Raw genomic sequence first — 22,417 nt, forward strand, 5'->3', positions numbered from 1 at the left:
TGGCAAAGTCTTAGACCACTTACCCTCTTCTTGCCTCATTATCGTCCAGCTTTTATCGTATTTAACATAATTGGGCTTTTACACTGCTGGGTCATGGATTTCATCTTGTCCATGAATAATAAATTACTTAAAGGACATCTCAACTGCGAGGCTTCAATATCAAGCCAAATCGACTTCGAATTCCCCGTACCCAATCACCAACATATGTTAACAGGGCACTTATTTGGTATTCTTCAAATCTGGAAGATCCACCCCTCCCTCACCCTGCGAAAGCTGCAATTTAGTGAATTTAATTAGAGGACACCTGTGACACCAAATAAAGGACCCTAGCCAACCATTAAGCCTCCGTAACACTTGTCTAAGTAACAACAACAGGAGCGTACTCATGGGGTGCAGCAGTCAAGAAAGAACATTCATTTTAATCAGGGCTATTCAGCCCAACCATGATAATGGTAACCCCTCCCACCACTGTAAATCCTGTTTTATCTTCTCTAGTAGTTGTACGTATTTAGATTTATACAGTCGGTGGAAGGAGTGGGTAATAAAAATTTCCAATACAAAAAACCTTTTGATGACCATCTAAATGAGAAATGCATTCCATCCTTCAGATTAGGCACCTCTACTAATCCCCCTACCGGCATTGCTTACGATTTTGTAAAATTGATCCTGTAACCCGAGAAACTACCATATGAATTAATTGTTTGAATCAGTTGAGGAACAGACTTCTCCGGATTGGCCAAAAACAAAAGGACATCATCAGCATATAGGGTGATCTTATGCTCCCCCATTTCCATTTTTGGTGCTACTATTTCAGGATCCCTCCTGATATCTGGCTAATGGTTCAATTGCTAAGGTAAATAACACACCTGTCAACTACCTCTTCCAATATTAAAGTTATTTGAAATTAATACCGTTTGTAATGACTGCCGCCTTAGGATCATTATACTGTATTGCTACCCATCTGGCAAAGGATCCCCCCAAACTAAAGCACTCTAGGACCTCAAATAAATACAGCCATGCTTGTCCAGGGCAGCCCATGGTTTCCCAGGAGGAGAGAGCTTATCTGAGGTGTGATGAGCTACAAAGATATTAACTCTGAGATCTAAAAACTATTCTTATAAAAACAAATACAACTAAAAAAAACGCTGCATTTAATTGAAGCAAACACCCAAACAACCCCAATTCGCTTGAGATCTTCTCCCTTGCACATAGGAGGCACCCCTCCCAATCCTTACCACCATCTTAACTCCCTCTAGCTGAGGCCGTGCACTAGCCCCAAGCAATTCACAAATGAGGAAAACCTGTTATTTACATTCTGAAAGCTAACAATAGATGCCCATCCTCCCCCCCAACTCATCTTAGCCATAAATGTAGCCACCCACAATACAAAATTAAAAGGATAGCAGTAAAAAAACGGAGCCCTAGATAATACCCAACTGACAGATATCTAAAATAATTCCAATTTTACAACAAAACTGTACAGACCCTTTTGCATCATGGTAGCCCACAAACCCACCAACACATTAAAACAGCAGCTAATGAACTTGAAAGACCCTATACAGACAAGCAAAACTAACGTCATTTACAAAATACTGTGCAAGGACTGTAACAAACACTACATTAGACAAACAGGCAGAAAACTAGCCACCAGGAATACATGAACACCAACTACCACAAAAAGACATGACCCTCTCTCACTAGTATCCTTACATATGGATGAGGAAGGACACCACTTTGACTGGGACAACACATCCATCCTAGGATAAGCCAAAGAAAAACACGCACAAGAATTCCTAGAAGCATGGCATTCCAACCGGAACTCTAACAACGAACACATTAAGTTAGACCCCATCTACCACCCCCTGAGAAAAAGTACAGGAAGTGACTTCACCACAGGAAATGATATCACCATCCCAAAGAAACCCAAATATATAAATAGAAAGCAGGACTTATCAGCAGTGCTTCACCTGAGGCCCATTGAAGATGTTACCTAGTAGGGTAACGAAATGTCTGGAATGAACCTTCCAGCACAGCGAGCAAACCTACATCCAGAACCTCAACCTGAGCTACAAATCTTCAAATAAAACCAATAACCACAAAAAAGAATGGGGGAGAGGGAAGTAAAAAAAGGGGTAATAAAAAAAATCCCATACCATTGTCCGCAATGATGCCCCCTTCCCTCCAAACCCGATTCAGGTCCTTCAATTCAAAGACCTTCACCTTTTCTGCAGAGTCAAAGTTATATATCGTCCCCCCATGGGTGAAATCTTAGCGTGACTTGTACACTTAATGGTAAGGGCGGGTACCTCAAGGAGTATTGAATGTTCAGGTCCCTTAATTCTTCCTTGACATCATCAAATGTCCTTCTCTTCTTAATTAGGGCTCCTGGAAACTCCTGAAAAAACATTATCTTTGAGCCTTTGTACATTAAATCTTGTAAATTCCTTCCCAGTCTTCTTGCTATTGCAACTATTAATCGTTTTTCTTTATAATACAGGAGCTGCATTAGGACCATGCTGAGGCACAGGTCCGGCCCAGATCTGTGCGTTGCGCTCCATGCTTACCAGAGCCAATTCCAACTCCAAGCCCAGGAACTTCGGGAGCCACCCTGCAAAAAGCCAACAAGGTCCTCACCTTCCTTGCGTTCCAGGAGACCCATGATCCATAGGTTTTCCTTTTATTTTTATTTTCCAGATCATCGACTTAATCCTGAGGGACCCAAACTTGGATTTGCAGTGTTCAGATTCTTCCTTCCGAGATCTCTGTTACGGTCTCCGATACCGCAGTCCTCTCCTCCATTGCCTCCTTTCTTCGATCCAGCTGGATTTCCTGTTCATGCTTTTTTAGCATGGCAGATAGTGGCTAACTTGCTGCTTGAATCCACTCTCAGAGTTTAGCAAAAAAAAAGCAGTAAGGGAGTGCCCCATCTGTTGTACTCCTTTAGGCCCCTTTCCGTTATTCGACTTCATCCTGGCCTTAAAGCAGTCCCATACAATTTCAGCAGCTCCAAATAGTCAGCAAGTCTAAATTAATACTTTTTTCTCCTGGGGGTGGTTTACAAGGGGGGTAAAGGTCCACCTTGCCCAGAGGTATGGCACAGAGCCCAGCACAGCAGACCACTCAGACTGCTGCCATGTTGGATCTCCATCCTGCCATCTTTGGTGAATTATGCACATGACTACAAAGCCTGGAGTGTGGCAAAATATGAGAATGACACCGATTGACATCAAGAGGATATAGGCATGAGGTGAATGAAACTTAATGCAAAGAAATCTAAAGTAATAGATTCTGTGTGGAAGAACAAGGACTGTCTATACAAACAAAACATAGAATTCTACAGGGGGACAGGGGTAACAGGAACTCAGAGATCCTGGAACATTTGAGCACAAAGCATTGATTATAGATTGAGAAAGTGATTTTTTTAAAAAACCTTTATGCAATATTGTGCTTCCCAATAGAAAAACAGTGATGAACTTTAGATTTCTTCAGTAACGATGTTATAATTTATTATGTAAAGCCTATATAGAATTTCTTTCAAGTTGAGTCCAATGCTTCGCCAGGTGCCATAACGTATCTCAGATACAATGTAAGTAGTTATTAAGTAAAGTGTAATTAACCCATTTACTGTTTACCAAGGTTCTTTCAATCTTCTTTGCATGGGAATCCTTCCGCATGTGGTATCAGTACCAGCAAGAAGTATTGGTGGTGGAAACAACCCAAAGCTTCTCAGCCTCACCATTATAATAGGAAGAACAGAGGTGTGGATTTTTCCCATTATGATACATGTGAACAGCAGCATTTATCTGAAGATTTAAATTAGATGTCCACTTTAAAATTTTAGTAGCAGTGGGCATCAACGTCTCACATAAAGTTGCAACAGTATTTGAAGATATTCAGTTTTACAAAAGTCACAGCCATCCGAGGGGAAAAAAGAAGTAAAAACTCAGTTTATTGTTAAATATTTTAAAAAAAACAAAAGTACAGAGCCTTTCAGCTTTTGTGAATGCAGCACCAACACTTAATAAAAGAGCAGCAGCACAGAAAGCAATACTAAGCGTGCCTGAAAACCCTTAAAACAGCTGAAAGAAAACTCAAGTAGACCACAGAGATTCTTAGAGGTAAAAACAATGACTGCAGATGCTGGAAACCAGACTCTGGATCAGTGATTAGATTAGATTACTTACAGTGTGGAAACAGGCCCTTCGGCCCAATAAGGTCCACACCAGCCACCGAAGCGCAACCCACCCATTCCCCTACATTTACCCCTTTACCTAACACTACGGGCAATTTAGCATGGCCAATTCACCTGACCTGCACATCTTTGGACTGTGGGAGGAAACCGGAGCACCCGGAGGAAACCCACGCAGACACGGGGAGAATGTGCAAACTCCACACAGTCAATCGCCTGAGTTGGGAATTGAACCCGGGTCTCTGGCGCTGTGAGGCAGCAGTGCAGGCAGCATCCGAGGACAGGCAAAATCCACAGAGATACTTAACAGAGCTACAAATCATAAACCAAATCATAAACCTTGGATGCAGTGGTCAATATTAGGCACCCAAAATGAGTTGTATCCTTTAGGTGAAAAATAAAAAAAAATTCTTATTTAAAGAGAAATTCCAGGCTGAGAAGCAAAAGGATGTAAAATACTATGTTAGGCAAACAAACTTGTTCCCATTGTTTAAAAAATAGAAAATGCTGAGAGAAAAATCTTTAGCAGGAAAAGCTGTAAGAAAGAACTTTGTAAACTGATACTTACTTAAAAAAATTAGAAAACTGAAGTATAAATTGATTAATAGGCATAACAAGAAAAATAGTTTACCAAAAAGTGTTTTGAAGGGAAAGACAATTGTACACTGGTTAACGGAAAATACTTGTTTATAAAGCATAATTAGCATGATGCCATATTTTCCAATGCAAACAGACATGAAAACCTCAGAGAAAGAGCAGATGCATTATGAATTATCCAGTCTTAAAAGGGGCTTGAAAATGACTAAGGGTAAACAGTGCAAAATATCTGTCTGTCCTCCATAGTGAAAGAAAACAAAATACAGTATTTCTTCATTGTTCACAGATGCTTCTGCCTCCTACACATTTGCGCTGCGATCCTCAACCAGTAACCAACTCCAGAACTGCACATGGAATCACCAAGGTGCAAAGTATCTAAATTGATACTTTTTAAATCTATTTGTGGGACGTGGATATTGCTAGCTGGGCCAGCACTTATTACCTATCCCTCGGTCGAAGGGCAGTTAGGAGTCAAACTTGGTGAGCTTGATGTGTTTTTACAACAATTTGACTGTGTTCACATGGAACAAGATTTTTTTTGCTGAATTCAAATTTCACTACCTGCCATGGTCGTATCTGAACCCATATCTTCAGAACATTAGTCTGGGACTCTGGATGACTTGTCCAGCGACATCAGCACTATGCCATCACCTTCCCTAGTACAGTCAGCCTGCTGAGCTAGTCTGGTATGATAGCTTGCCCATGTCCCTGAACAGCTGGAATGGAGGATGTACAGTCAAAAGATTTTCTCTAGATGGAGACCTAGATATATCCATAATCTCCACTTAAGAGTCTGCATTGCTTTTTTATTCACGTAGAGTCAGAGTCATTGAGATGTAGAGCATGGAAACAGACCCTTCGGTCCAACTCGTCAATGCTGACCAGATATCCTAACCTAATCTAGGTCCACTTGCCAGCAACTGGTCCACATCCCTCTAAACCCATCCTATTCATATACCCATCCAGATGTCTTTTAAATGCTGGAATTGTACCAGCCTCCACCACTTCCTCTGGCAGTTCATTCCATACATGCGCTACCCTCTGTGTGAAAAAGTTGCCCCTCAGGTCCCTTTTATATCTCCCCCCTCTCACTTTAAACCTATGCCCTCTAGTTCTGGACTCTCTCACCCCAGGGAAAAGACTTTGTCTATTTACCCTATCCATGCGCCTCATAGAGTCACAGAGATGTACAGCACGGAAACAAACCCTTTGGTCCAACTTGCCCAGGGAAAAGGCTTTGTCTGTTTATCCTATCCATGCCCCTCTTGATTTTACAACTTCTAGAAGGTCACCCTCAGCCCTCTGATGCTCCACGGGAAACAGCCCCAACCTATTCAGCCTCTCCCTATAGCTCAAATCCTCCAACCCTGGCAACACTCTTGTAAATCCTTTCTTAACCCTTTCAAGTTTCACAACATTCTTCCAATACGATGGAGACCAGAATTGCACGCAATATTCCAAACGTGGCCTAACCAATGTCCTGTACAGCCGCAACATGACATCCCAACTCCTGTAACTCAATACTCTGACCAATAAAGGAAAGCATACCAAACACCTTCTTCACTATCCTACCTACCTGCAACTCTATGTTCAAGAACTATGCACATGCACTCCAAGGTCTCTTTATTCAGCAACACTCCTTCGGACCTTACCAGTAAGTATATAAGTCATGCTAAGATTTGCTTTCCCAAAATGCAACACCTCACATTTATCTAAATGAAACTCCATCTGCCCAAGAAACTCCATGGCCCATCTGACCAAGATCCTGTTGTAATCTGAGGTAATCTTCTTCACTGTCCACTACACCTCCAATTTTGGGGTCATCTGAAAACTTACTAACTATACTTCCTATGTTCACATCCAAATAATTTATCTAAACCTGTGTAAGGTCACCCCTCAGCCTTCAACATTCCAGGGAAAACAGCCTTTGCCTACTCAACCTCTCCCTATAACTCAAATCCTCCAACCCGGGCAACATACTTGCAAATCTTTTCTGAACCCTTTCAAATTTCACATCTTTCCGATGGAAGGAGACCAGAATTGCATGCAATATTCCAAACGTGGCATAACTAAAGTCCTGTACAGCTGCAACATGACCTCCCAACTCCTATACTCAATACTCTGACCAATAAAGGAAAACATACCAAACGCCTTCTTCAATAGACAATAGACAATAGGTGCAGGAGTAGGCCATTCTGCCCTTCGAGCCAGCACCACCATTCATTATGATCATGGCTGATCATCCTCAATCAGTAATCTGTTCCTGCCTTATCCCCAAAACCCTTGATTCCACTACCCTTAAGAGCTCTATCCAACTCTTTCTTGAAAGTATCCAGAGACTTGGTCTCCACAGCCTTCTGGGGCAGAGCATTCTATACACCCACCATTCTCTGGGTGAAGAAGTTTCTCCTCAATTCTGTTCTAAGTGGCCTAACTCTTATTTTTAAACTGTGTCCTCTGGTTCGAGACTCACCCATCAGCAGAAACATGCTTTTTGCCTCCAGAGTGTCCAATCCTTTAATAATTTTATACGTCTCAAACAGATCCTCTCTCAGCCTTCTAAACTCAAGCGTATACAAGCCCAGTCGCTCCAATCTTTCAGTGTAAGGTAGTCCCGCTATTCCGGGAATTGACCTCATGAACCTATGCTGCACTCCCCCAATAGCCAGAATGTCTTTCCTCAAATTTGGAGACCAAAACTGCGCACAAGATTCCAGGTGCGGTTTCACTAGGGCTCTGTACAGCTGCAGAAGGACCTCTTTGCTTCTATACTCAATTCCTCTTATTATGAAGGCCAGCATGCTATTAGCTTTCTTCACTGCCTGCTGTACCTGCATGCCTGCTTTCATTGGCTGATGTACAAGAACACCTAGATCTCGTTGTACTGCCCTTTTACCTAACTTGACTCCATTTAGGTAGTAATCTACCTCCCTGTTTTTGCCACCAAAGTGGATAACCACACACTTATCCATATTAAATTGCATCTGCCATGCATCCATCCACTCACCTAGCCTGCCCAGGTCACCCTGTATTCTCCTAACATCCTCCTCACATTTCACCCTGCCACCCAGCTTTGTGTCATCAGCAAATTTGCTAATATTACTTTTAATACCTTCATCTATATCATTAATGTACATTGTAAAAAGCTGCGGTCCCAGCAGTGATCCCTGCGGCACACCACTGGTCACCGCCTGCCATTCCAAAAGGGAGCCGTTTATCACTACTCTTTGCTTCTTGTCAGCCAACCAATTTTCAATCCATGTCAGTATTTTGCCCCTAATACCATGTGCCATAATTTTGCTCACTAACCTTGATCACCCTTGTCCATCTTCAGAGTTACATGCTCAAGAAATTTCAGAAGATTAGTCAAGCATGATTTCTCCTTCATAAATCCATGCTGACTCTGACCTATCCTGTTACTGCTATCCAGATGTGTCGTAATTTTATCCTTTATAATTGACTCCAGCATTTTTCCCACCACTTGAGGTCAGACTAACTATCCTATGTACCTGTGACACTACTTTCAAAGATCTATGAACCTGCACTTCAAGCTCTCTTTGTTCAGCAACACTCCTTCGGACTTTACCATTAAGTGTATAAGACCTGTTATGATTTGCTTTTTCAAAATGCAACAACTCGCATTTATCTAAATTCAACTCATTCTGGCACTCCTCAGCCCATAGGCCTATCTGATCAAGATCCTGTTGTTCTCTGAGGTAACCATCTTCGTTGTCCATTACACCTCAAATTTGGTGTCATCTGCAAACGTTTGGAACTTGTGGTGTTGCTAGCTAGCTAGCATTTATTGTTCATCCCTTGTGAAGATAGTAATGAGCTGCCTTCTTGAACCGCTGCAATTCATGTGTTATGGGTTGACTCACAATGCCCTTTGGGAAGAAATTCCAGGATTTTGACCCAGTGACAGTGAAGAAATGTGACATTTTCCAAGCCAGGATGGTAACTTGGAGGAGAACTAGCAGATATCCCATGTATCTGCTGCCCTTGTCATGTTATATGAAAGTGGTTGTGGATTTGGAAGATGCTCTGCAAGGATATTTGATAAATGTATGCAGTGCATCTTGTAGATAATACAGGTTCCTGCTACTGAGATTTAGTGGAGGAGGGAATGACGGTTTATGGATTTCAATCAAGTCCGCTGCTTTGTTCTGAATGGTTTCAAGCTTAGAATCATAGAGTTCTACAGCAAAGAGATAGGCCCTTTGGCCCAAGCTAGTCTATGCCAACCAAATTGTCCATCCACGCTAATCCCATTTCCCTGCACTTAGCCCATATCCTTCTAAACTTTTTTTATCCATGTATTTGTCCAAATGCCTTTTAAATGATGTTAATGTACACACCTCAACTACTTCTACTGGCAGCTCATCCCACCCTCTGTGTAAAAACATGGCCCCTCAAGTTCCCTTTTATTCTTTCCCCTCTAACTTTAATCTGATGCCCTCTAGTTCTCGATTTCTCAACCCTGGAAAAAGCCTGAATGCCATATCCATACCTCTCATGATCTTATATACTTCTATGAGATCCCCTTCTCAGTCTCCTACACAAAAGAAAAAAGTCCTCGCTTGTCTAACCTCTCCCTATAGCTCAGACCGTTGCCTCCTGGCAACATCCTTGTAAATTTCCTCTGCACTCTTTCCAGTTTAATATCATCATTCCTATAGCAAGGTGGCCAAAACTGAACACAAAACTCCAAGTGCGGCCACACCAATGTCCTGTACAACTGCAATGTAACTTCCCAATTTTTATTCTCAATGCCCTGACTGATGAAGGCCAGAGTGCCAAAATCTTTCTTCACTGCCCTGTCTACCTATGACTCCACTTTCACAGAACCGTGCACTTGAACTCCAAGGTCCCTCTGTTCCACTACACTCCTTAAGGCCTGACCATTCATCACAAAACTCGTATCTTGATTTGACTTTCCAAAATGCAAGACCTCACACTTATCTGTACTGAACTCCATTTGCCATTTCTCAGCCCACTTCACCAGCTGATCAAGTTCCTGCTGCAATTTCTGATAACCTTCCTCACTATCCACAATACAAGGTTCTTAAGTGTTGTTGGAGCAGAGCTCATCCATATAAGTGGGAGTGCTCCATCACTCTCCTGACTTCTGCCTTGTAGACAGTGGTCAGGCTTTGGGGAGTCAGGAAGGTGAGTTATTTGCTGCAGTATTTCTAGCCTCTGATCTGCTCTTGTAGCTACAATATCTATAGGGTTGAACTTAGTTGAGTTTCTGATCAATGGTGACTCCCCTGAATGTTGATAGTGGGGCATTCAGTGATGGTAATATCATTGAATGTCAAGAAGTAATGGTGAGATAGTCTCTTATTGGAAATGGTTGTTGCCTGGCATTTGTGTGGTGCCAATGTTACTTACCACTTGTTAGCCTAAATCTGGATAAGGTCAAGGTCTTGTTGCATTTGATCAGGGACTGCTTCAATATCTGAGGAGTCATGAATGGCATTAAATATTGTTAAATCCTCAGCAAACATCCCTACTTCTGACCTTATGATGGAGGGAAGATTATTGATGAAGGAACTGAAGATGATTGGGCCTACCTGAGAAACTCCTGTAGAGATGTCATGGAGCTAAGGTGACCCTCCTACAACAACCTCAATCATTTTCCTTTGTGACAGAATGACTCCATCCAGTGAAGAGTTTGCCCCTTATTCCCATTGAATCCAGTTTTACTGGGTTCCTTGATGCCATACTTGCTGTTTCCATGCTGTACATCTCTATGAATCAATGACTTTATGACATCAAGGCACATTTGTCCAAGGGCTGTCACTCATACCTCACTTCTGGAATTCAGTTCTTTTGCCAATGTTTGACTAAGACTGTAATCACGTCAGGAGCTGAATGAGCCTGATAGAACTCAACTGGGGGTCAGTGAGCAGGTTGTTGCTCAGCAGGCACCACTTAATTGTACCATTGATGACATTTACTATCACTTAACTGATGGTCAAGAGTAGACTGATGGGGCAGAAATTGATCAGGTTGGATTTGTCCTGCTTTTTATGCACAAGACAATAACTGGGCAACTTTCCACATTGTCAGGTAAATGTCAGTGTTGTAACTGTACTGAAACAACTTGGCTAGAGGTGCAGCACGTTCTGGAGCACAAATCTTCAGTACTATTGCCAGAATGTTGCCTTTGCAGCATTCAACCATTTCTTGATGCTGCATGGAGTGAATTGAATTAGCTGAAGACTGACATTTGTGATGCAGGGACAACCGAAGGAGGCCAACCTGGATCTTTAGACCTGAGTGTTGGGATATCACTCTGGTGCTTTCTCTGGTGTTATGTGCCTTTTTCTCTATATGTACAAGAAGAAGAGGAATATAGCAGAAATTGAATCGATGGACAGAGAATTACCTCCACTGTTTGAAGTAGCATCGTCTCTTAGGCAAAATTTGCACTTGCTGCTGCTTCAGAGACAAAGGCGTACCTCCAGGGTTAGGGATCAGCATGTGCCCTCTGTCTCCTAGATGTTTTGCATGCTGTGTGCTGTGACAGAGTTGGTAGAAATATCACTCATCTTGCCAGAGTGTAGTATCTCACTTGTGCCACTTATGGCACTGAACTGGGTTCAACAATACTCCCTAGAAGGCTCTGACCACCTGTGACATCTGCATCCACACTCTCTTGGTGATAATGCACTTTGTTAGTAAGGGTATTCTCCTGCTGTTAACTCCCTGGACAGGAAATTCACAGCTGAGTTATTAAGGCTTGGAGCTAATTTACCCTGACTCTCCTGGCTGCTTCTTATTTCAGCTATCCTGACATGCAAAAGATGAATAGATGCTTATTGATGTTCACTTTGGGTTCAGCCAGGGCATTCAGCACCTGACTTTATTTTAAACATGGGTAAAAGAGATGAATCCCATGGGTGAATTGAAAGTGACAGCCCGTGGACAAATGCAGCCTTGGTGTCAAATGTGGCACGAAGGAGCCCTGGGCAAAGCTGGAATCAATCAGAATCTGAGGGAAAGTTCTCTGCTGGTTGAAGTCATACCTGGCACATAAGAAGATTTGATTGTTGGAGAAAGTCAGTCATTGCAGCTTTAGGATATCGTTGTGAGAGTTTCTCAGGTAAGTGTCCTAGGCTCAAACATGTTCAGCTATTTCATCAATGACCTTCCCTCTACCTTTCATCCATCATAAGGTCAGAACTGGGAATGTACACTGATTATTGCACAATGTTGAGCACAATTTATGACTCCTCAGTTTATATCTAAATGTAGAGATTGGACAAGTGACAAGTAACATAAGTGCTGCACAAATACCAGGCATTCACCATTTCCAATAAGAGACTAACTAACCACTGTGCCTTGATATTGAATGGTGTTACCATCACTGAATCCCCAGCTATCAATATCTTGGGGATTAATATTGAACAGACACTGAACTGGACTAGCCATATCAGGTCAGGGACACTGCAACTCATTTCCTGACTCGCCAAAGTCTGTTCACCATCTGCAGGGCACAATTCAGGAGTGTGATAGAATATTTCCTACTTGCCAAAATGAGCACTCCAGTTACACTTCAGAAGCTTGACACCACCCAGGACAAATCACCCTGCATCATTTGTGGGCGGCACGGTGGCACAGTGGTTAGCACTGCTGCCTCACAGCGTCTGAGACCCGGGTTCAATTCCCGCCTCAGGCGACTGACTGTGTGGAGTTTGCACGTTTTCCCCGTGTCTGCGTGGGTTTCCTCCGGGTGTTCCGGTTTCCTCCCACAGTCCAAAGATGTGCAGGTCAGGTGAATTGGCCATGCTAAATTGCCCGTAGTGTTAGGTAAGGGGTACATGTAGGGGTATGAGTGGGTTGCGCTTCGGCGGGTCGGTGTGGACTTGTTGGGCCGAAGGGCCTGTTTCCACACTGTAATGTAATCTAATCTAAAAAAAAATCATATCCAGGCTCTCCATCACTGATGCTCAGTAGCAGTAATATATTCCATCTATAAGGGGAACTGCAGAAACTCACTACAGACCCTTAGAACCTTTCAAACCCCAAGACCACCACCACCTAAAAGGACAAGGGCAGTAGATACATAGGAACACCACCAGCATCTGTAGCTGAAGCAGGACTCATGATCTCAAGGCAGCCTAGCCTAGCAGCAGAGCCAGGGATTCTTGGTTGTGGGCAAGTGTACATTGAGCAGTGTCAGTGAACTGGGCCCAGTGGTGAAGAGATGGCTCCTAAAGTGGGGTAACCTTTACATTGATGGGTTTGGCACAGGCAGCCGGGGGACACGGGAGGTCTCCGTTGAGGCTAGGTGAGAGCATGGACTGTGTAGAAAGACTAGTATTCTGAACTGTTTACCTCTTTATTTTTCTAATTTATTCCTATGACTTATAAGTGTCGAGAGTGTGGTGCTGGAAAAGCACAGCAGGTCAGTCAGCATCCAAGGAGCAGGAGAATAGATGTTTCGGGCATAAGCCCTTCATCAGGAAGGCTTAGAATACTGGACTACTTATTTCTTTACTTTTCAATTTTTGTTTGCTTCCTAAGAATTTGATCTTAAGTATGTGTACCTTGTACCTAAGATGGTGCTGTAATGTAGTGACTTTAAAGCTTTCACTGTACTCATTTGAGTACATGTGACAATAAAGCTAACTCAATTCAATGCAATTCAGCTGTAAGCTCCCCTTCAAGCCACTCACCACCCTGGCTTGGAAATGTATCACCATTTCTTCAGTGTGACTGTGTCAAAATATTGGAATTCTCTCCCTAATGGCTTTGTGGGTCTACCTACAGCACATGGTCTGCAACAGTTCAAGAAGGTAGCTTGCCACCACCTACTCAATAGCAATTAGGGACAATCAAAAAAAATGCTGGCCCAGTGATCCCGACTCATGAGTGAATTAAAAGAAAATGTGCGCAGTTCAGTATTTGTGTCATTCACGTGTGGTAGATCAACAGCTCGGCAGGATGGGATTGTACTTTGTGATCTGACATATCAATGACAGATTTGCCGATAGCTACTAGCTAGGCTGCCGTGGGATCATGAGTCCTGCTTCAGCTACAGATGCTGGTGGTGTTCCTATGTATCTGCCGCCCTTGTCCTTTTAGATGGTGGTGGTCTTGGGGTTTGAAAGGTTCTGTCTAAGGGTCTGTAGTGAGTTTCCTTATAGATGGAATATAATACTGCTACTGAGCATCAGTGATGGAGAGCCTGGATATGATGTGGGGTGATTTGTCCTGGGTGGTGTCAAGCTTCTCAAGTGTTACTGCTTTATGTGTGTCAGAATGACACTGCAGCAACACTTCCATTGCAGAACCCATTGACAGCTGACATGTCTTGGAATGAAGTAAGGCTGAGAGTAGTCAAAGGATTAATCATTGCCTATACTCCCTGGTGAGGTTATATGGAGTTGAGCTTTATGAGGGACTGTAGAGTTTAGCTCTGAGTGTAAGCAGTTGCTCTTGATCAGGACTTCTGTGCTTGTTTGCAGAACTGTGACTTGCTGCACATTCACTTGGCAAAATGCAGAGTGATGTAACAGTCCCCTCAGAAGTGTGTGTTCTCAGCCAGCAGATCATTATAACTTTGGATCATGCAGCATAGATGTTCCTTCATATTCAACTAACTTTCAGGGGGCATCAATTCATTCCACAGCAATGGCATCATTAATTGGGGCAGCATGGTGGCTCAGTGGTTAGCACAGCTGCCTCACAGCGCCATGGACCTGCATTCGATTCCAGCCTCGGGCAACTGTCTGTGTGGAGTTTGTACATTCTCCCCGTGTCTGCGTGGGTTTCCTCCAGGTGCTCCAGTTTCCTCCCACAATCCAAAGATGTGCACGTTAGGTGAATTGGCCATTCTAAATTGCCCATAGTGTTAGGTGCATAGTCGGGGTAAATGTAGGGAAATGAGTCTGGGTGGGTTATTCTTTGGAGGGTCGTGTGGACTTGTTGGGTGCAGGGCCTGTTTCCACACTGTAGGGAATCTAATCTAAAAAAAAAGTCAGTAATTGCCCATAGCTCAAATGTCAGTCGGTTCTTGCTTCAAACACAATTTAGAGCTTAATCATACTATCATCAGTATTAAATAATATTACTAAGTCAAAATTACCTTCATCCTTATTGATTCTATTAAAAAAAGTTGCAGATGGCTATCCTGAACAGTCAAAAAAGGTTTTTCTGATATGACATTGCATGCTTAACTCAATCTGTGCGAAACTTAAACTGACTTCGGAATGAAAGGAGGAGAACACAGCCCATCTACATCAACAGAGTGGAGGTTGACAGGATTGACAGTGTCAAGTTTCTAGCAGTGACGATAGCCAACAACCTGTCCTGGACTTCCCAAGTAGCTGCGATGGTCAAGAAGGCACAACGAAGCCTCTTCTTCCTCAGGTGGCTCAGGAAATTCATCATGTCCATCAGGACTCTCACCAACTTTTACAGAGGCATCATAGAAAACATACTGTCTGGGAGCATAATAGCCTCGTACAGCAACTACTCTGCCCAGAACTGTTAAGAAACTACAGAAAGTTGAGTGGACAGTCCAGACCATTATGGAAGCCAACCTCATATCCCTGGGCTCCATTTACACCTCTTGTTGCCTCAGAAAGGTTGCCAACATCAGCAAACCCATCCCACACTGGTGATACTCTCCTACAACCTCTTCCGTCAGGCAGAAGATACAGAAGCTTGAACACACACACCAGCAGTTTCAAGAATAGCTGCTTCCCTGCTGTTATTAGACTAATGATTGGACTCTCTAACCTCAAATAATATTGGTCTTGTTAATGTTGATCTTGCCTCATGCACTTCCTGTGCAGAGTAACCTGTATGACTCAATCTGTCAAGTTTGTTCGTCCTATGATCTGTATTCCTTGCTTACTAGATAATGCTCGCAAACAAAGCTTTTCACTGTACTTAGGTGCACATGACAATAAATCAAATCAATCAATCAAAACTGCCCATGAAATCCATTCTATCTTTGCTGCATTCTATCTTTATTTAATTGCTGAATTTATGCATTCTCCTGATTTATACAGTACTTAGCTCTGAAAGGTTTAAGCACCACGCAATATGATGATGACATACACACTTGGGTAGAAAAGCAACTCTGGATATCTAAAGGAAAAAAAACCTATTGTCCAGGTCTCCTTAACAATCTTAGTGACTTGTACCTGATTGTTATCATGCAATAAATTGCATCTTACTTCAGATGAAAGCCTTTTCTTGTCTGATAACAAATAGTAATCCTTAACCACACAAGACTAGTCAGGTCTTTTAGATCCCAACTTAAAAGTACAATGATGGAAGCAAAGTACTCAATGTATATTTCATCAAGGTGATTGTGGTAAGGATCCGTCATACAACAACTACCACATCACAATTGGCACAATTGTTACTTTATTAAGTAAAGCAAAAGAATCTGTAAAATATATGTAATAACAAACTGGATTTGAAGTAAACTTTATTTTAAAAATTGAGGTTGGATGAATCACATTTGTTTACCTTCATATGAGATGTCTCTGCCTTGCCTTCCTATTAATTAATTATTGGTCTCCTTTATGATGTTGTGCTTTCATTGGATAGGCAAAATAGTCCAACTCAATACTGCTCCATATTGACTCAGGAGGAGACTGCTTGAATAGCATGAGTAAAGCAAACTACTCAGCTGACAACAGTTTTCAGGTCTGTTTTCAGCAATTTATCTAGGGTGCTTGTGGTGCAGTGGTAAAGTCCCTACCTCTGAGCTAGGAGACCTTTATTCAAGTCCCAGCTGCTCCAGCACTGTATAACAACATCCCTGAACAAGTTGATTAACAATATCTAAGCAGTTTTGGCTGAACTCTAAAACTCGAGAGTAAGAGATAGATCGATGCGGAATAAGTAGTACACACTTTCATTTACCTGTTTTGTTTGCCAAAAACAGTTTATGAAATTTCAGTAAGAAGACTGGTGAGCTTCATTTCCCCTAGCTAATTGCTGTCAGTAGTTATACAATAATACACTGAATCTTTCACATTGATCATTTGTTTCATATCAAAATTGATTTTATCTTCTATAACTTCCTTTAAATTCTTCAGTGCAAGATTTGTTAATGCAGCATCTTTCAGAGAAAACTTTAATAATCTGCTGACTAAGCCAGAATTTAGTCAAAAACACTTGTTCTGTTTATGACAACACATACCTGATTGCTTTGAAATTCAGAGTTGCTAGTAGTGGTCCACGTACCTGAATCAATGTAGCATTTAAAACACTTTCCATTTTTAATTTCTGTGCTTTCAACTGTCAATACAAAAATATAAACAGAATTTATTAGGTGCTGTACTTGGGCAGTTCCTGCTTGCCAATTTCCTAGGAAATCTGCATTACTGTCAAACAATTAAATATTCTGTTCATTAAATTATTTTCTCCCTCAACTAGCACTGCATCATATACAGCCCTGTAGATTCTACTTCAGGATGTGTGAAAGCAACCTCAGTTAACTTCATATAATATATATAGATAACACAGGCCATTGAAAACACCTCAATTTATTCATCTAAAAAAGATCCATAACTTCTTACTTTTCTTTGAACTCACATCTTCAAATATAATCATTGGGATCCTCTGCTAGCAGTGATAAAGAATTGAGTTTGAATCCTACCATAAAAAGTATAGTAGTGAAATTTAATTTAGTAAATCTGGCAGGCTCTACTAGTAAAAATAAACTATTGTGAAGCTGCAGCATTATTATTGACACCTGAATGATACACTAATTTCTTTCCGTGAGTTACACCACTTTTGGAATATTGCGTGCAATTCTGGTCTCCTTCCTATAGGAAGGGTGTTGTGAAACTTGAAAGGGTTCAGAAAAGATTTACAAGAATGTGGCCAGGGCTGGAGAATTTGAATTATAGGGAGAGGTTGAATAGGCTGGGACTGGACGCTGAGGGGTGACCTTATAGAGGTTTATAAAATCATGAAGGGCATGGATGGGATAAATTGACAAAGTCTTTTCCCTGGGGTCGGGGAGTCCAGAACTAGAGGGCATAGGGTGAAAGGGGAAAGATATAAAAGAGATATAAAGATATAAAGGGCAACCTTTTCATGCAGAGGGTGGTACGTGTATGGAATGAGCTGACAGAGGAAGTGGTGGAGACTGGTATAATTGCAGCATTTAAAAGGCATCTGGATGGGTATATGAATAGGAAGGGTTTGGAGGGATATGGGCCAAGTACAGACAAATGGAACTAAATTAGGTTAGGATATCTGGTCAGCATTGACGAGTTGGACCGAAGGGTCTGTTTCCGTGCTGCACATCTCAATGACTCTATGAGTGGAAATTGTCACTCTTTCTCTGATGTTACATACCTTCAATTCCACATTACAACCATAATTTTATGTTGACAATGTGGTCCTGATGGCAGACCCAGAAGTGCCTCTTTGTCTCTTGTGTAATTTGACACTGAATTCTTGGTGTCAGGGCTCTGACATGTAGTCTTTGTGTAATCATACATCCTTTCCCCTTCAACATGAGTTCCCAATCCAGTAGCTTACAGTAAATTCAACTATATCATTGACCCAGAGGCTCTCAAAGCAACCGAAGATAGATAATAAATGCTGCCTTGAAACATAGCTCATATTTCAACAAGTTTCTTAAATGACACACTGTTTTCACCTTTTCCAATCTACCTTGAACAGCATGTCAAATGTTGATTAGACAGCAAAAAAGGCCTTCCATCAACATTTCTAGCTTTGCATTTAATTGGATAAAGGCATTATCCAATTATCATGCCATTAGATAGGCCTTTATAGATGCATTTTGAGATCCTATGTGTTTTGTTACCTTTCTATTATATTCTAAATTAATAACTAATCAAATAAACTAAAAATGTTTGGTAGACATGACAGGGAAGGTGGTGTGCTGAAATTGCAACATGTGGGTTTTGCAGACAGAATTGCAATATATTTTCTCCTTAGGTGAATGTAGCTTTTGCAACTTTTGCTCAGTGTTGTTGCTCACGGTGACTGAGTGAGGCAGTTATGGACAATTTCTAGATTGTTACTTCAGCTGCATAATAATTGGCATTGGTTCAAGCAGATCAGAGAATTAAATACATGGCTCAAAGTGAAGTGGGCATGAGATTTTGGACAAATGGTAACTGTGCCGTGGAAAGGAGCTGTTTCATTGGCGTAAGCTCCACTCAACCAAGGCTGGTGTATCGTATAACCAGGGCTGTGGATAGGACTTTGAACTGAAAAGTGAGTGATGCCTCGGGTTAAGGGACTTTTAGAAATCCATAGACAAATTTGAAACAATCCACCAATGTATTGTCAAAAACAAAGCCATTTAAGTTAATTTGAGTCATGGGAATCAGTGGAGGAAAGCTCTCCACTGGTTCCTCAGGATTGTGTCCCAAGCTCAAACATCTTCAGTTCTTTTAGCAATGACCATCCTTTCATTTCAAAATTAGGAGGTGGGATGTCCACTGATGATTGCACAATATTTAGTAACATTCACAACTCCTCAGATACTGAAACATTCTGTGCTCATATGCAGCATGACCTAGACAACCTGATTTGTCCTGGATGATGCCAAGCTTCTTACTTGGACTAGTAAGGAGTAAGTAACATTTGTGTCACACAAGTGCCTGGAAATGACTATCTCAAATAAAGAGAAGTCTAATCATCCCTCTTTAATGCCATTGCAGAATTCCCCACTAACTTTGGGGGTTACAATTGACTAGAAAATGAACTGGACTAGCCATATGAATAGGTTGGCTAAAGCAGCAGGTCAGGCGCTAGGCATTCTGCAGAGAGCAACTGAGCTCCTGATTCTCTGAAGCTTAACTTTCAAACATTTAGCCCAAAGCTGTGATCTCTAGCATCCAAAAGGACAAGAGCAGCAGATGCAGGTGCATGAGAACACCACCGCCTGCAAGTTCACCTCCAAGCCACACACAAACCTGACTTGAATGATATCATCATTCCTTCATCGCTGCTAGATCAAAATCCTGGAATATCCTTCCTAACAACTTTGGACGTATATCTATTCTCCCATCCAGAACACATTGGGTCTAGAAGGCAGCCCACCACTAGCTCCTCAAGGGCAATTGTCATTGGCAAAAAATGCTAGCCTTGCCAATGATGCCCACATCCTGTGAACAAATTGAAAAGGAAGAATGGAAAAGACAGGAATAGTACATTAGTAAATAACGTCCGTGTTGATAGTAAAGTAAAAATTAAAGGCTCTTTATCAGAATGCATAAAAGATTCATTATCAAATAGATGAACACAGCTACAAGGTGACTAATGTTAATCAATCACCAAGAATACATGACACTCTGAAAAGACAGCTTGTAAAAGGAGGAGTAGCACTCACAATAAAATCTGACATAGAAGATAATGAGAAAGGATCTTGGCTCAGACAATCAGGGGTAGAATACTAATAGATATTAGGAATATGACTAGTCAAACAATGTTTTTGTGATGAGATTATATACTGGATTAGAGTGGTGCTGGAAAAGCACAGCACTTCAGGCAGCATCCGAGGAGCAGGAAAATCGGGCAAAAGCCCTTCATCACTTTTGATTTTCCTGCTCCTCGAATGCTGCCTGAACTGCTGTGCTTTTCCAGCACCACTCTAATCCAGAATCTGGTTTCCAGCATCTGCAATCATTGTTTTTACCCCTATGAGATTATATACTCCCAACAGTATTTATACTGTTGGATGAAACAATAAACAATATTCTGAGCTTGTAACAAAAGCAATAGTGGGACACATTATTCTACATACAGACTGGACAAAATCAAATTTGCAAAGCTAATATGAAAAAGAGTTAGTGGAATACTTTTGACAATTTCCTGTAAAATTACACTGTGGATAAGCCCATAACTTTATTTTCGATCGGGTGTTGTGCAATAAGGCTGGTTTAATTAGAAATATCATTGCTAAAGATTCCAGGGAAACAAATGATCACAATACCTATGAATTCTAATCAAACTTTGAAAGTGATGTAATCCTACTCCAAAACAAGATCTAAAATTAATGCATAAGTACAAGAGCGAGCTGGCTAATATTGATTGAGTTGTGAAGGTGATACTTTGCTTTTCTGTACTTTTGATTGTGAACTAAAATGGAAAAACTGCTTCAATAGCCAAGGATTATTGACGGATTGCTGCAACTTTTAGAAGCAAGTAACATTTTTTTATTCATTTGTGGGATGTGGGCATCACTGGCTGGCCAGCATTTATTTCTTGTCCCTATTTGCCTTTGAAAAGGTAGTGGGGAGCTGCCTCCTTGAACTGTTACAGTCCACCTGCTTTGCGAAGACTCACAATGTCATTACCGAGGGAATCCCAGGATTTCGACCCAGCAATAGTGAAGGTCCAGCGATATATTTCCAAGTCAGGATGGTGAGTGACTTGGGAGGGAAACTTGTAGGTGGTAGTGTTCCCATGCATCTTCTGCCCTTGTCCTTCTAGATGGAAATGGTTGTGGGTTTGAAAGATACTGTCTGGGGATCTTTGGTGAATTTCTTCAGTGCATCTTGCAGCTAGTACACTACTGCAACTGAGCGTTGGTGGTGGAGAAGGGAAGCTTGTAGATCATGTGCCAATCAAGCAGGCTGTTTTGTCCTGGATGGTGTCAAGCTTCTTTTGAGTGTTGTTGGGACTGCACTCATCCAGCTAAGTGGGGAGTATTCCATCACACTCCTGACATGTGCCTTGTAGACAATGGACAGGCTTTCAGGAGTCAGGAGGTGAGTTACTCACTACAGTATTCCTAGCCTCTGACATGCGCTTGTAGCCACTGTGTTTATGTGGTGAGTCCAGTTGAGTTTCCAATCAATGATAACTCCTAGGATATTGATAGTGAGGGATTCAGTGATGGTAACACCATTGAATGTCAAAGGATGGCAGTTAGATTGTCTCTTATTAGTGATGGTCATAGCCTGGCATTTGTGTGGTGCGAATATTACTTGCCCCTTGTCAGCTCAAGCCTGGATACTGTCCAGAACTAGTTGCATTTGAACATGGCCTGTTTCAGTAAATGAGTGCTGAACATCGTGCAAACATAGGTGAACATCCCCACTTCTGACCTTATGATGGAGTGAAGGTCATTGATGAAGCAGCTGAAGATGGTTGGGCCTAGGACACTACCCTGAAGAAATCCTATAAAGACATCTAGGTTCTGAGACGACTGACATCCAACAACTATAACAATGACTCCAAACATTGGAAAGGTTCCGCCCAGTACTTACCCCAATACAAGTTTTGCTAGGGCTACTTAATGCCACAATCAGTCGAATGCAGCATTTATGTCAAGGGTCATTACCCTCACTTCACTTCTGGAAATAAACCTGATATTGTAAGTGCTGTTTATACAGCTGCTGTTCAACCAATAGTAGAAGCCTAGTTATAGACAAGCTGCAGCCAGAGGGATTGGTTTTAATGGAGATTTAGCCAGCAACAAGAGGCTGATTTTGATAAATAAGTGACCACTAGTCCACACACCATTAGCCTCCATCCTGCCAACAACTATATGATTGGCTCCCAGATAACTGAACAGCTTGTGGGTGCGATATTTGAGTCAGGAGCAACTGGACCTCTGGAAGGGAAGGAGTGCACTTCTACTCAGTAGTAAAAACCATTTCAAGC

General features: G+C 41.8%; 2 protein-coding genes across 23 annotated transcripts in view; one reads left to right on the plus strand and one right to left on the minus strand.

The window, feature by feature from the left end:
• ptf1a (pancreas associated transcription factor 1a) overlaps positions 1-22,417 on the plus strand; it is a 187,563-nt gene that overhangs the window by 132,445 nt on the left and 32,701 nt on the right. Inside the window, exons 3-5 of one of the 11 annotated variants that reach the window (XM_087987414.1) lie at positions 2,498-2,668; positions 3,637-3,758; positions 21,042-21,172. The exons of 3 other annotated variants lie outside the window; for them this stretch is intronic. The gene's annotated coding sequence lies outside the window, so the exon portion shown is untranslated. Of the gene's footprint in view, positions 1-2,497; positions 2,669-3,636; positions 3,759-5,072; positions 5,267-21,041; positions 21,173-22,417 lie in introns of all 11 variants that reach the window. 7 more of the 11 variants (XM_087987417.1, XM_087987415.1, XM_087987420.1 and 4 more) reach the window with 7 other exon arrangements.
• Positions 1-22,417, minus strand: part of LOC122550035 (uncharacterized) — a 342,505-nt gene that overhangs the window by 122,595 nt on the left and 197,493 nt on the right. For all 12 annotated transcript variants that reach the window (XM_087987408.1, XM_087987404.1, XM_043690454.2 and 9 more), the window contains one exon: positions 17,006-17,059. In XM_087987408.1, coding sequence (XP_087843534.1) covers positions 17,006-17,059 — 54 coding nt within the window. The remainder of the gene's footprint in view (positions 1-17,005; positions 17,060-22,417) is intronic.

The sequence above is a fragment of the Chiloscyllium plagiosum genome, unplaced genomic scaffold (genome assembly GCF_037043375.1).
Source record: "Chiloscyllium plagiosum isolate Xiang-an unplaced genomic scaffold, Cpla_swu_hap1 HiC_scaffold_5, whole genome shotgun sequence".
Taxonomy (NCBI): domain Eukaryota; kingdom Metazoa; phylum Chordata; class Chondrichthyes; order Orectolobiformes; family Hemiscylliidae; genus Chiloscyllium; species Chiloscyllium plagiosum.